Below are 15,746 nucleotides of genomic sequence, written 5' to 3'. Positions count from 1 at the left end.
ACTCAGGTCAGCCAGCATCCATGGAAAAGAGTAAATAGTTGATGTTTTGGGTCGATGTCCTTCTTCGGGACTGAGAGGGAATGGGGCAGATGCCTAAAAAAAAAGGTGGAAGGAGGGTAACAAGGATAGCTAGAAGGTGATAAGTGAAGCAAGGTAGGGGGGAAAGGTCAAGGGCTAGAGAAGAAACAGTCTGATAGAAGAGGAAAGTGCGCCATAGGAGAAAGAGAGGGAGGAGGGGGCCCAGGGAGAAATAATAGGCAGGTGGAGGATGATGGGAAAGGGGGGAGGAGACAGAACCAGGGGAAGGGGGGAAGGGGAGTGAGGGTATGGAGGGAAGGGGGGATAGGGGTAAGTGGGGTAAGAGGGTGGGAGTACAGAGGTTAGGGGTACAGGGAGTGGGGTAGGGATACAGGGGTGTGGGTTTGGGGGGAAGGGGGTGGGGTATGGGGGAAAGGATACGGGGGAATGGGTTGGGATGGAAGGAAGGGGAAGGGAGCAGAGGTACGGTGGGAAGTGAGGTGGGGGTACGGGAGGGGAGAACCATGGGAATACGGGAGAGGAGAACCCCGGGGGGGGGGGAGACACGGGAGGGGAGAACTGGGGGGGACACGGGAGGGGGGGTAAATGAAGGGTAGAACCAGGGGAGGGGGGGCCACGGGAGGGGAGAACCGGAGGGGAGGAACACGGGAGGGGAGAACCGGGGGAGGGGGGAACACGGGAAGGGAGAACCGGGGTGGGGGGGGGAGAACACGAGTGGCTGGTGGGGAAGGGGGATGAAGAATGAGGGAACAGAGGGAATTTTGTTCACCAGAAGGTGAAATCGATATTCATACCATCAGGTTGGGGGGGGGGGGGGACCCAGATGGTATAAAGGTGTTGCTCCTCCACCCTGAGGGCGGCCTCGTCTTGGCACAAGAGGAGGACATGGATCGACACGTTGAAACGGGAATTGGCCACTGGATTGCCGCGGGTAGTGCGGAGTTGCTCAGCAAAGCGGTCCTCCAATTTTCAGCGGATCTCACCAATGTAGAGGAGGCTGCACTGAAAGCACTGGACACAAAAGATGACCCCAGCAGATCTGCAGGTGAAGTATTGCCTCACCTGGAAGGACTGTTTGGGGCCATAAATGGAAGTGAGGGAGGGGGTGTAGGTGCAAGTGTAGCTCTTAGACAGCTTACAGGGCAAAGTGCTGGGAGGGTGATTAGCGGCAAGGGGTGAATAGACAAGGGAATCGCAGAGAGTGGGGGGTGCTAAAGGTACTTTTAGTGGTAGGATCCCTTTGGAGATGGTGTAAGTTGCAGAGGATAATGTATTGGATATGGAGACTGACGGCAGGTAAGGACAAGAGGGATGGGGGGAAAATGGGGTGAGACGAGATGCAGGTGAGGGCAGCATCAGTAGTGCAGGGAGGGAAACCACGTGCTTTAAAGGAGGAGGACATCTCTGATGTCCTGGAATGGAAAGCTGCATCCTGAGAACAGATGCGGCGGAGTCAATAAAACTGAGAAAATAGCATTTTTACTGGAGGTCGGGCAGGAAGAGGTAAAGTCAAGATAACTACGGGAATCAGTAGGTTTATAAAAGATGCTGGTTGACAGTTTGTCTCCAGAGACGGTGGGGGGGGGGGAAGAGAGAGAGAGAGAGAGAGAGAGAGAGAGAGAGAGAGGGGGGAGAGGGAGGGGGAGGGGGAGGGGGAGGGGGAGGGGGAGGGGGATCAAGAAAGGGGGGGGAGGTGTCAGAAATGGACCAACTGAATTTGAGGGCACAGTGGATATTAGCGGCAAAATTGACCAGCTCAGCATGGGTGCATGCAGCAGCACCAATGCAGTTATCAATATAGCAGAGGAAGAGTTGGAAGTACAACCAGTGAAGGCTTCGAACATAGACTGCTCTATATGGCCAAAGAGGCAGGCATAGCTTGGGCCCATGAAAGTGCCTCAGGGTTTGGGGAAAGCGGGAGGAGCCTAAGGAAAAGTTGTTCAGAGTGAGGACCAGTTCTGCCAGATGGAGAAGGGTTGTGGTGCAGGGCGACTGGTTGGTTCTGTCACGAAAGAAGCGGAGGGCTTTGAGGCCTTCCTGATGAGGGATAGAACTGTATAAGGACAAAACTAGGTTTTCAAATGTAACACTCCAAGGCCATTATCCGCACAAGCAAGTCTTCCTTCAGAACTTTGATCCATTGCTGAGGAGTATGTGTTACTGCAGACTGCTCTCTTCTATCAGTCCTCTAGGAAACAGTGACATGGTCCTTCAATGCATTGCCTCTGAGGTTTGAGTGTCTTAGCTATTTCTTGGTGACCAGTATGCTCAGGATGAAGTCAGACTACAAGTCCACAATACTGAGTTAATTTAAATATTTATTGAAAACTACTTGAATATTATCAGAAGTTTAACATTCATCCAAGCAATCACTATTCTTGGAAATGTTTCCTTTGTTGGTCAATGACATGAGACCCAACTATGATGACTGTGATCAAACAAAAAAAAGTCTGATCAAACAAGTTAGTAAGACAGCAAAGCCGGCAATGAAGCAAACACTAGAAAACCCTTCCAAAAACATACACAAAGGATGGGAAGAGAAAAATGGCAAAATAAAACATGGAAAATACTTAATTTAAAAACAGCCATAAACAGGTATAACTGGCTCTACTTTAAAAACTACAACTTTATTTGACTACTCTACATTGCACCAAATACTTATATGACTTATTACTGGAACTAACATTGTCTGTTAAATGCATTTTTTTCACTACTTGTTCACTACAATAAAACAAGTTACAACGCCCTCCTTCGCTTATAAGAACTCTGTTATATAGATTCCAGCTTTTCAAACAATATGCAAAAAGGCTGATTTAAGGAAATGACAGTAGTCGCTATTTAAATATTAACAATTTATTTTAAAATACTGAAAATTACGGGAATATATAGAAATATATTTTATAAGTGCTCTAAATATCCTACACGGTGATTTTCCTTTGTTTGCAACTTTAGAGCCTCTCTATGCCTAACCACTTGGGAATGGGCGATAACATAATTTACAGTAGTTCAGGATATTTCCAAACAACTTTCGCATACATACCTCTCTGAAAGTCACCTCGTCCTTGCGGTTGCGCTTCCTTTTGCGGGAGCCTTTTCTGACCTTTTGATCGATCGTGACCCATTTTGTCACCTAATGTCAACAGTAAGTGAGGTTACGGAAAGATACAAGTTTTAACCCCCCCCACCCCCAAAATTCCTCCGGGATTATATTTTAGCACAATGGAATCAAACAGAAGCAGGTTGGCAACTTGTCGTGTACGCGACTGTTTTTCCAACGGACAATTATATTTCGTAACAAACTAAGACATAAAAGATACCGTAGGTTAGATATTTACAGGATTTAGCCAGTTGCTAATTAGAAGTTTACAACCAATTAACAGCGTCTCTCACCTCATTCTTCACTTCACGGACTAGTCGGTTTTCCGTCCACTGCACAGCTTCGTCCAAAAGAGGCTAAAGCCAGAAAAAAAAAGTCTGAAATATCACACTTTCGCGGCATAACTTCATGTTTTGTTGTTATTTTAATGAAATCCACTCTCGCTTCTTTCAACTGCGTCGCAGCCCACACTCGCAGAATCAGAGTGACAGTGCCGTGGCTCCATCTCCCCTCCCCTCCAGCCCACACCCGCGGCAAAAAAAAAGGCTGCGAAGCGAGGAGGCGACGTTTCCCCTGCAAATAATATCTGGCAGCACAACGAAAGCCGTCGACTACCTTGTGCAGTCCATCCCCGCGTGTTTGGAGATTTATTTGGCGAGAGTGTCCCGGCCGCTCCACGTGGCCCGCGCCGCTGGCGCGAGGATTCCCCTCCCGCAGACACGGCGCTTCACGGGGAGTGAATCGCAAGCTACGCCACTGCCAGCAATTTTCCAAACACCCCTAAATACAATAAAAGCTGGCTGGTTCATAGCCGTGCAGAGTCTTGAGGCAGAAGATCGGCTTCATGTATTTTTTTGGGGTTGGCGTGACACCGCCCCGTGTGTAGGTGGGTGGCGAGTAGGAGCTGTGGAATGTGAAAGTGAACCTGATCCAACATTGATCATTCAGCCAGCAAAAAGCTCATTGTCCTGCGGATAGCAAACATAGCTTACGCACTGTCCCAGCTAACCGCTGTCAGTCCACACAATAACAGAACACTTGTATTCAGTGCTGCCAACGTGACAAGTTCATACAAATACACGGAGCACTTCGCAGATTTTTGCATTCATGCGACAGTCCAATCTTCAATAACCATCCAAACACACCTGAAAGTTAAAACGGGAGCCTCCTAACATTTCGTTTTTGGTTACGACCATGTGTGTGTTTAGGTAAACTAAACCACATTGTGCATTTGCAGATAGAAATAACACGCTACGGTGCATCGCCTCAGCATAACGCGTTGTGAAAAATATTTACACCTGTTCTCTCAAAATTAACCCAATAGAACTCTTTTACTGAAAATGTTTATTGCTCTTACCCTGCAGTTCTACGGATCACAGCCCAGGGTGCAGAGGAACGCTGTTAAATATAACTTGACATAAAACCATAAAAGGCAATATAACGAGTGACCATTGTCACTGACGCGGGTTTTAATAGTTGCTTGAAGGAGATACAGCTAGATAGATTCACAAGGATAGGCAGTAACACTTCTGTTCACTAGAGTCCCCAAGATTGCACCTTCAGCCCGCTACTCTACTCCCTGCACACTCGTGACTCTCGCTGATCCCAACTTCCACCCCCCCCCCCCCACGCCGTGATCCCTCCGACTCTCCGACCATGTGCTCACCAGACCAGACCCGCAACCACAGCCACGTATCCTTCCTGGGAACAGTCCTGACGAAGGGTGTCGGCCCAAAACGTCGACTCGTTTGCATAAATGCTGCCTGGCCTGCTGAGTTCCTCCAGCAGTTTGTGTGTGTATCTGCAAGCAGCGCTATCGCAGGAAAGCACCATCCATCAAGGACCCCTACCATCCAGACAGACCATGCTCTCTTCTGGCTGCTGCCATGGGGAAGAAGGTACAGGAGGCTCAGGACTCACACTACCAGATTCAGGAATGGTTATTTCACCTCAAACTTCATGATCTTGAGCCCGAGAGGATAACTCCACTCTCCCCATCACTGAACTGTTCCCACGACCTATGGACTTAGTTTCGAGGGCCCTTCATTGCAGGTTCTTGATATTTATTATTATGATTGTATTTGAACAGTTTGCTGACTTTTACACATTGATGTTTGTCCTGTTGGGTGTGCTCTTTCATTGATTTTATTGTGTTTCTTATAGGTACTGTGAATGCCTGCAAGAAAATTAATCTCAGGGTTGTATATGGTGACAGATATATAATTAGATAATAAATTTATTTGAACTTTGAAGCTTGTAGAGGATACCACCTTAGTGGGACATATCTCAAATAACAATGAGTTGGGCTCCAAGAAGGAGATAGAGAACTCAGTAACATGGTGTTACAACAACAACCTTTCCCCGAATGTCAGCAACACGTTACTGATTTCAGGAAGAGAGGCAGTGAACATACTCATGTTTACTTCAAAGGTGCTGAGGTCCAGAGGGTTGAGAGCTTCAAGTTCCTATGAGTGAACATCACCAATAACCTACACTGTTCCAACCATGTTGACTTCATGTCCAAATCTTCTATTTCCTCAGGATGCTAAAGAAATTTGACATGTGCCTAATGACCTTCATGAATTGTTATTGATGCACAATGCTATCTGGATGCATTACAGATGAATAGTTTATTCGGGTAACTGTTTTAAGTTTCTCCTTATAACTCAAGCCATTGTATTCATCCTTTTCAATTTTGTCTACTTTACACGTTGCAACTCATCCTGTTGGCTGCAATATTGTTATATCATCAGCCTCTCCTTGCTAGGATTCTCACTGCAGATTGTCTTTGTTTGTAAAGCAAGTACTTCAACGCTATCACCGTTCCCATCCCTCTTCAAATTAGTTTAAACCTTACTGAATACCTGTAGCAAACCTGCCTGCAAGGATATTGAACCCCCTTGTGTTCAGGTGTAACCTGTCCCTTTTGTACAGGTCATACCTTCTCCAGAGAGATGCCAGTGATCCATAAATATGAACACCTGCCCGCTGTACCAGTTCCTCAGCCAAGCATTCACCTGCCAAATCATCCTATTCCTACCCTCACCCTTAACCTTACCCTAATCCTATCTGAACCAAAATTCATTTACCACAAAAACACTTCCATTTCCCAAGTTTTTCTGAATCATTAAACCAGACCCGTACAACTAGTGCTTTGTATCTTAATGGCTCCAGTGTAAAACAGTGCTATATTTTCCCCAGGGGTTACAGTCAGAAATACTGCTTCCCAGAGACATAAAAGATACACCTTGTCTTGAAATTTAGTTAATTGGATTGTGAATACCAATGGCCAAACATATTCCATGATATACAATTTTATGATTGAAACCTGGAAGTCTGGAGGAATAAACCAAATTTCTAAACAAATGCTTATTGCCCTTCATGTGAAGATATTTTTTCTTATCAGTCAGCTTCACAAACAATTTGGGAATACTGACATTGATCTGTCAGCATAACAAGGCTATTTTATGACATAACAAATCTCCCTGCTTATTATTAAGCCAGGAATATCCCGGAGTGTCTTGCACGCGAGCTTTCAATTCGATTACAATCCACATTCTACTGCTGTATATATAATGCCATCAGAATAGATATGCTCCCTGCTTGGCGTGATCTAAATGAATAAAATTATTTTGACGTATCTGTCTAGGCAAAACACTTTCCCTTTGATAAAATCACCTGCTCTGTTTTAATGCAAATTACAAATTTCGCAAGTCATTTGGAAAAGAAACACAATCCTTCCAGATCAATATGTCAGAGAAGCTAAGATACAAAGTACTTCCAGCTGCTACCGCACTTGCAGCAGAATTTAAGGAGGTCTCAGATGAACTGATGGAGATGCGTTGGCCTACTCATTCTCCTATTTCTTACATTGATGTCCTGATTGTTTTGGGATATTTTGCACATTATGGATTTTGCATGTGAAAGTGAAATGGCATATTTTTATGATTTCTTAATAAATGCTAATTGGTAACCACATTCATTGAATGCTCTAAGATTAAGGGTGTACTGTAACAAATATCTTGAGCATTGCCTATTTGCGGAATCAGGCAGACAGTGAAAACACACCATTACTGAAATTCGCATTTGTTCCAATTTGTTGGAACAGGCTGGAAGAACAGTACTGTGAAGCTTCCATCTCTGTTCAGGAAATGGTGACTATGATAGTTTATTTAGCTGTTCATGATTTCTTTTTGCTCAACTTTGTTTGACAATGGTACTTCCCATTTTATTGTACTATTGAAGTTAATTTTTTTTCCGATATATAAACTTCCATCTTTAACAGGACCCCACAACCAATCACATCTTTATTATATGTCCAGGTCATACGTAATATGACCCGGATGGTGCAATCTGGGTCATATTATGATCGAGGAGCGTGTTTGTAGACCGGATATTGAAATTTTTGCTGCTGGACTTCGGCCATATTCCACCGAGATACAACACTGGGCGGCACAGGCAGTTGTTCCTGCCTGTGGCCATCGAACTTGCAGCTCCACCCGTGGAGGGTCAGACACCCTGAGCCAATAGGCTGGTCCTGGACTTATTTTCCAACTGGCATAGTTTGCTTTTTGTTGTTTGTTTGTGATTTTTGTATTGCTATATTTATGCTCTATTCTTGGTTGGTGCGGCTGTAATGAAACCCAATTTCCCTTGGGATCAATAAAGTATATCTATCTATCTATCTCCCTCCCCCACTCTCCCATTCCTGTGGATATAGCTCCCTCCGTGATTCCCATGTCCATTCATCCATCTCTACTAATCTCCCTCCCGGTACATAGCCTTGCGAGTGACAGAAATGCTACATCTGCTCATTCACTTCCTCCCTCACCTCCATTCAGGGTATGAAACAATCCTTCCAGGTGAGGCAACAATTCACCTGTGAATCTTTTGAGATGTTTATTATATCTGGTGCTCCCAAAGTGGCCTCCTCTACATCGGTGAGACCAGTCGTAAATTAGGGAATGCTTTATCAAGCATCTCCACTCCATCCAGCCAAAGCAGAATTTCCAACTGGCCAACCCTTTTAATTCCAATCTCTCATATTCTGCCAGCCATTGACATAGTGGCATCAGCACCGGACTTCACGGCAAATGATTCCGGGTTCAAATCCGACTTCTTGCAAGCTTTCCATCATAGAACATAGAATAGTACAGCACATTACAGGCCCTTCAGCCCACAATGTTGTGCCAATGCTCAAATCCTGCCTCCCATATAACCCCCCACCTTAAATTCCTCCATACACCTGTCTAGTAGTCTTTTAAATTCACGAGTGTATCTGCCTCCACCACTGACTCAGGCAGTGCATTCCACGTACCAACCACTCTCTGAGTAAAAAAACCTTCCTCTAATATCCCCCTTGAACTTCCCACCCCTTACCTTAAAGCCATGTCCTCTTGTATTGAGCAGTGGTGCCCTGGGGTAGAGGTGCTGGCTATCCACTCTATCTATTCCTCTTAATATCTTGTACACCTCTATCATGTCTCCTCTCATCCTCCTCCTCTCCAGAGAGTAAAGCCCTAGCTCCCTTAATCTCTGATCATAATGCATACTCTCTAAACCAGCCAGCATCCTGGTAAATCTCCTCTGTACCCTTTCCAATGCTTCCACATCCTTCCTATAGTGAGGCGACCAGAACTGTACACAGTACTCCAAGTGTGGCCTAACCAGAGTTTTATAGAGCTGCATCATTACATCGCAACTCTTAAACTCTTGTCCCTCGACTTATGAAAGCTAACACCCCATAAGCTTTCCTAACTACCCTATCTACCTGTGAGGCAACTTTCAGGGATCTGTGGACATGTACCCCCAGATCCCTCTGCTCCTCCACACTACCATCTTCCATCATGTTGAGTTGAGTGTCGAGCTAGCAACTTGGTCTTTTAAAAAAAAAGGAAAATGTTAAGGAAATGGCAAAGAATTGCCGCCCAATGCACCACAAGACACGAAAAGGAACAATAACAACAACAATATTCTATCTAGGTAGTCTCCAACCTGATGGCATGAACATCGATTTCTCCTTCCGGTATTTTTTTCCTTTTTTCCTCTCCGCCTTCCCTCTTCTATTCCCCACTCTGGACTCTTACCTCTTATCCTCACCTGCCTTTCACCTCCCCTTGTGCTGCTCCTTCTTCCATTTCTTCCATGGGTCACTCTCCTCTCATCAGATTCGTTCTTCCCCAGTCCTCTATCTTTCCCACCCACATGCTTCACCTATCAACTTCTAGCGTGTCCTCCTTCAACTCCCCCCTCCTTTCTATTCTGGTATCTTTCCCCTTCCTTTCTACTCCTGATGAAGGTTCTCAACCCGAAATGTCAAGTGTTTATTAATTTCCATAGATGCTGTGAGACATGCTGAGTTCCTCCAGCATTTTGTCTGTGTTGTCCATTTCATCCAGTAGCATTTATATCCACTGTGATAAAGTGCTTTGAGAAGTTTCTGATGAAATATATCAACTCTTGCCTGAGAAGCAAATTGCATCTATTACAATTTGCCTAACATCACAAGAGGTCAACAGCAGATGCCATTTCATTGGCTCTTCACTCAACTCTGGAAAATCTGACAGAAAAGATGCATACTTGGGACGCTCTTCGCTGGCTCCAGCTCAACATTCAATGGCATCATCCCCTCAGAACTAATCAATAGGCTCCAAGACCGAGGCTTCAATGCTTCCTTCTGCAATTGGATCCTCAATTTCCTCATTTGCAGACCTCAGTCAGTTTGGATTGGCAGCAACAACAACTCCTCCATAATCCTCATCAACACAGATGCACCACAAAGTTGTGTGCTTAGCCCTCTGCTTTACTCGCTTTCTACATATGACTATGAGGCTAAGCACAGCTCCAATTCTTTCTTTCTCTTCTGGTGAAAATGTGTTTTTCGAGGACAACCAATGGACCTCAAATCCCTATTGTTTATTCACCTCAAAGAGTGCTTACATATTTATTTAGGTTTTGTAATTCTTTGGGAATCTATCCTTGGTGAGCTAATGACTTTGAAAACCATCCACCATGTAGATCTAACTTCCACACAGAGAGGAGGCTAGTGGCCATAAGGCAACACTTCTCTGTTGTCACCCTGGTGAATTTCAGCTTCAAAACTTTGTATCTCTGAGAAGATCAGATAAATCTTCTGAAGGGAAAGTGAACAAAAGGAGAGAACGAAAAAACAAAGAGCAGCACACAAAATACCGAAGGAACTCAGTGGGTCGGGCATCATCTGTGGAGGAAAATGAATAGTTGACTATCCGGGTTGAGACCCTTCATCAGAACTGCAAAGAAAAAGGGCGGCAGCCAGTATATAGGGTGGGCGACAGAGTGAAGGGAGAGCTGGCAGGTAATTGGGAATCCTGGTGAGAAAAAAACCAACAAAATCTTTTAAGAAGGGTTTGCCAATAGGGAAATGAATCTACAAAGCTTCAATTGTTCCCTTTCTGGATCTCTAGAACTGAATGATATTGAAGATCTTTATTGTACATTTAACATGATGCTCATGAAATGTATTGCCAGTCCTTGGTGGTTGCAGTGAGATGCATTTGGGAGATAAGAGCAGATGACAGTAATCCATTCATATTATTCTCAAACTTTAATGGCAACCTTTTGTTCCTTGTATTTCACCAAATAGCACAAATGATAAGGGACTCTTAGGAATGTTTTCCTAAATAGCAGGTCGAATGTGTGGCTAAAGATGAAGGAGAATTAGAGTCTTATTATTGTGTATTACTGAGGCACCATCTAAATTGCAGGGTAAACTGTAAAGGAATATATAGGTGACTTTAGTAAGGACAAAACAGAAATTAGCAAAGGACATTTACTTTTATTACTGCAGTAATTTGTAAGTCAATAGAGAAAGGAATGGTGTTAACTATGACGACTCATTATATAATTCTGATATAATGTTTTAATCAAGCCTTTATGTTTTTTTAATTTACAACAATTGATTCATCACAGTTCACTGCTCCAAATGAGGGAATTGATTAGTTTATCTCACAGGGCCCACTAGAGCAAACAGGCAAATGTCGGACCTGGGACAAGGTGGGCAGGTCATAAGTCCCAGGAGTGGCCAAGAGTGTGGTCATGGAGCTTGAAAAAGGATGAAATCATCTTAGTATCAAGAACAGCTAAAAGATCAGACTGGCTATTGAAACACTGCTCAGATATCATTCTGAATTGTAAGAGTACTCAATATTCACTAACGTTTATAGTAAATGAAAGGAACCAACCACATGACTGAAATTACCCCAACACTTAATCCTTACTGGTTTCAGATTCTGCTCAAACACATTAAAATGCACATTAATTTCTGAAGCTAAAACAAATTTAACTTTCTATAATCTGGTGTTATTGTTAGTTAGTAAAGTGCAGTAGCTTTAATCTTTCATTTAGAGAGTAGAAGTGGTCCCATTGGGTACTAGGTCCAAGCCAGTACTTATGGTCTGAAAGGGCCTGCATCCAGTTATTGCTTTCTCCACCATGTGTGCATCACACTTAGCATTAAATTTGTTGGTGCCTTCTGCTTCAATCTGTGGAAGCAAGTTCTATATTCTTCTTAAGTTAAAAGATTTCTCTTAAGTTTTTATGTAAGATTTTGGTGGTTATCTTTTCTGTTTTGCATTTTTCAACAAGTAAAAATTATTTCCCTATGTCCATCCTATTGAGTTCTCTCTAAGTTTTTTCTTGCAAAGAAAAGAACACCATTCTGATTGACTACAACTATTCAGTACAGAAAAGAGTATTACAATGTCACTTCCTTCAGTGCTTCAATATTCTTTTTTCCAGTCAAACATAACATAAAGATAAAAATTAGATTTATTTGTCACATGTACTTTGAAATACTGAAACACAATAGTGATATGTATCAGTTTGCACCAACGACCAACACGAGAATGTGCTGGGGGCAGTTCGCAAGCATGGCCATGCCTCTGGCTCCAACACAGCAGGCTCACGATTTACTAATCCGAATCCATATGTCTTTGAAATATGTGCAAAAATGGGAGCTCCGAGAGAAAACCCACACGTTCATAGGGAGCACATTAAAAACTCCATACCGACAGCAGCGAAATTGACCCTGGGTCACTGGCACTCTAATAGTAGTACACTAACTACTAATCTACTCCGCCCGTAGCATTAATGTAACACTGCTCTTTTGCTGTTGTACTGTTACTTACTAATTTTTCTGAGGTATAAATCTTTCTCATAAAGGTGTTATTAAATCCTAAAAGAGCGAGTGTGCTGAATTTCAATTTGTATTTAATAGAATTTTATTTTTACATTAAACCTTTTACAAGTAATTTTTCAATCAAGTGATAGGCATTCAGTCTTTGTAAATCTCCCACACGAGCAAAACAGAGTAGGTGTAAGTATAGCCTACACGAATCCAAATAGAAGCAATTTAGATACTGCTCATTGAAAAGCATAAAGAAACTGCAGATACGTACTAGAGACCTGCAATACATAAAGAAAATATTGGAAATATTCTGATTATGAAACTTTCTGTAGAAAGAGGAAAATAGGTCTGTTTCCCAGGATCAAAATTATATATACATCTGGAGCATACATTGAAGGTGAAAGGGGGCAAGTTCAAAAAGGATGGGCAGAGCATTTTTTTTAACTACAGAGTGGTGGGTGCATTAAATGTACTGCCAGGCATTGCACTGAAGGCAAATACAGCAGAGGCATTCCAGACCACTTAATGACTGTGAAAAGAATAGAGAACAAAGACATTGTATAGACAGAAGGAATTAGCTTAGCTCTATTTTTAATTAGCTGGTCCTGACTTACTAACTCTTCCTTCAGTTAGTCCTGACTCCGGACCTCCCGTCCCATGATCCTCTCATATCCCCTTTGCCATCATCTGTCCAGCTCTTGGCTCCATCCCTCCCCCTCCTATCTTCTCCTATCATTTTGGATCTCCCCCTCCTCTTCCCACTTTCAAATCCCTTACTAACTCTTCCTTCAGTTAGTCCTGACGAAGGGTCTCGGCCTGAAATGTCGACTGTACCTCTTCCTAGAGATGCTGCCTGGCCTGCTGCGTTCACCAGCAACTTTGATGTGTGTTGCTTGAATTTCCAGCATCTGCAGAATTCCTGTTGTTTGCATTTTTAATTATTAGATTACTTTAGCACAACATTGTGGGCAAAAGGGCATGTTTGTATGCTGTATTGTTCAATGTTCAGGTGCTGTCTGACCCACTGAGTATTTCCAACAATTTCTGTTTTTATTTTTAAAAATTGCTAATGCAAGTAGGTACAAAAATTTACCTTTGGCAATCCTGCTACATCCAACCAGACTCGATAGATAGTTTCTGTAGACAGCCCTTGACTGTAGTGAATAAAGCAAAGGGAGAAACCTCAATTTAATATTAGACTTTCCAAATGAATAATAAATTGGAGCAGAAACTCCTAAGATGCATAGCAAAAACCTTGATGATTAATGTAGGTCTATGCCAATGATACACTGCTGGATTTAGTTCCGTGGAATGAAACTTGCCAAGTGTCTATAATTGGGCAAGGTCCTCAGGTTAAAAGTCAACTCCAAGAAAAACAGAGCAGCAGCACCAGCCACTCTACATGGCCTTCTTTAACCTTTGACTCCATCATCCTGAAGGACTGTTGAGTAACTTCTTCAAAACATGTGAAGGTGCAGAGATCCACCAGGATGTTGCATGAACGGAAGTCTATTAATTATGTGAGACTGGAAAAGCTGGGTCTGTAACATCTGGAGCATTGGTGGTTAAGAGGGGACATGACTGAGGTATATAAAATTATGAGTATGGGAAGGGAATTCTGCTATATCAGAGGACTCCCCATATCAGAGGAGATAAAGCCAGATTTAAGTAAGGTGTGAGATGTAGAAGGAATCGAAGGGGTAGCTTAGCAGCAAGTAACTGGAACACACTACCTGGGAGAGTGGTGGAAGCAGAGTGGCTGATGGTATTCATGTAGTGTTTAGACAAACATTTGAATTGCATAGATATGTAAGATTATGGGGCAAATGCTGAAAGATGACATGAATTGGGGGTTGTAGGTGTGGTGGGCCAAAATGGCCTGTTTTCATGCATATGACTCCATGACTCAAAAAGTTGTCTCTACCCATAATTGCATCCTAGCCTGATATTGAGCAAGGGGTCTACAATACAACCAATCTCTTACTTCCTTAGAAATTTGTGAAGATTCAGCATGAGATCTAAAATTTTGATAAACCTCTATACATGTACAGTGGAACGCATCAAGACTGATTGCATCATGGCCTGTAATGGAAATTCCAATGCCCTTGAAAGGAAAAACCTTAAAAAAAAAAGTAGTGGATGCAGTCCAATCTCTCACAGGTAAAGCTCTCCCCACCACTGAGCACATCTACAAAGGGCACTGTCACAGGAAATCAGCATTCACCAACAAGGACCCCAACCATCCAGTCCATGCTCTCTTCTTGCTGCTGCTGTCAGATCCAGGAGCCTCAGCTCCCATACCACCAGGTTCAGGAACAGTTATTACCCCTCAACCATCGGGCTCCTGAACCAGTGGGGATAACTTTACTCACCCCAACACTGAACTGATTCCACACACTATGGACTCACTTTCAAGGACATTACAACTCACATTCTCAGTATTCATTACTTCTTTATTATTATTATTTTGGTTATCTTTTTCTTTGTCTTTGCATAATTTGTTGTCTTTGCACATTGGTTGTTTGTCCGTTTTTGTAGTGTGCAGTTCTTCATTGATTGTATTGTGTTTCCTTGTGTATAACATGAATGCCTGCAATAAGATGAATCTCAGGGTGGTATACAGTGGCATATGTGCACAGAGATAATAAATTTACTTACAACTTTAAATCTCAGTGAAGAACAGCGTTAACTGAGTCTGCAGCTTTAGAGATACAACATGGAAACAGGCTCTTTAGCCCAGCAAATACCTGCCAACCATCAAGAATCCATATATACTAACTCTATCTGTAACTATCCATTGCCCACCATATCAGCTCCCTCTCCTCTGCATTCTGCACCTCACCCACATTCTAGAGGCAATTTACAGTGGCTAGCTTAGCAATCAACCTGCATGTGTTTGGTAGGTGGGTAGAAACCACAGCACCTAAAGAAAACTGATGCAAATTCCACCGGAAAATGGGTATAATACCATGGCTCTTTTCAGGAGGGTATTAATGATAAAACTTGGGACATACAGCTCATTCTTTCCATCGGCAGATGACACTTAACAAACAGCAAGGGGGAGGTTCAGCACGCCCTTCAGGAGAGCTCAATGGGAATGGCAATGAACACCAAGTAGATCAAATCTGAATTATTAAGAAGAATGAGAAAAACAAGAATATTATCTAAACAATATAATGTTTAAAAAGACTGCAGAAAGAAATGCAGGTGTACAAATTCAAGACTTTGAAGATGGAATAACAGACTTCAATAAACATAATTTACTTCACACAGAAACAGTGAATGAAATGAAAGAGATGTTAAAACTTCAGAAAGATCTAGTTAAGCCCAGCCTAGAACTGATTGAGCAACACATTCAAAGAAGGATAACAAGTTCTTAGAACGAATATAGAGGATTCTTTTTCAGAATGGTACCACAGAGGAACTGGGTAATTTCTTCACAAG

General features: G+C 42.9%; 1 protein-coding gene across 5 annotated transcripts in view; it reads right to left on the bottom strand.

The window, feature by feature from the left end:
* The window catches only part of aopep (aminopeptidase O (putative)), a 214,497-nt gene that overhangs the window by 92,441 nt on the left and 106,310 nt on the right, over window positions 1–15,746 (bottom strand). For all 5 annotated transcript variants that reach the window (XR_011889537.1, XM_072281633.1, XM_072281634.1 and 2 more), the window contains exons 11-13: window positions 13,396–13,456; window positions 3,430–3,492; window positions 3,080–3,169 (exon numbers count right to left, since the gene is read on the bottom strand). Coding sequence is in view for 4 of the 5 variants with exons in the window: in XM_072281633.1 (XP_072137734.1) it covers window positions 3,080–3,169; window positions 3,430–3,492; window positions 13,396–13,456 (214 nt within the window). In the remaining variant the exon portion in view is untranslated. The remainder of the gene's footprint in view (window positions 1–3,079; window positions 3,170–3,429; window positions 3,493–13,395; window positions 13,457–15,746) is intronic.

Source organism: Mobula birostris, chromosome 17, assembly GCF_030028105.1.
Source record: "Mobula birostris isolate sMobBir1 chromosome 17, sMobBir1.hap1, whole genome shotgun sequence".
NCBI lineage: Eukaryota > Metazoa > Chordata > Chondrichthyes > Myliobatiformes > Myliobatidae > Mobula > Mobula birostris.
This window is presented reverse-complemented; position numbering and strand designations above follow the sequence as displayed.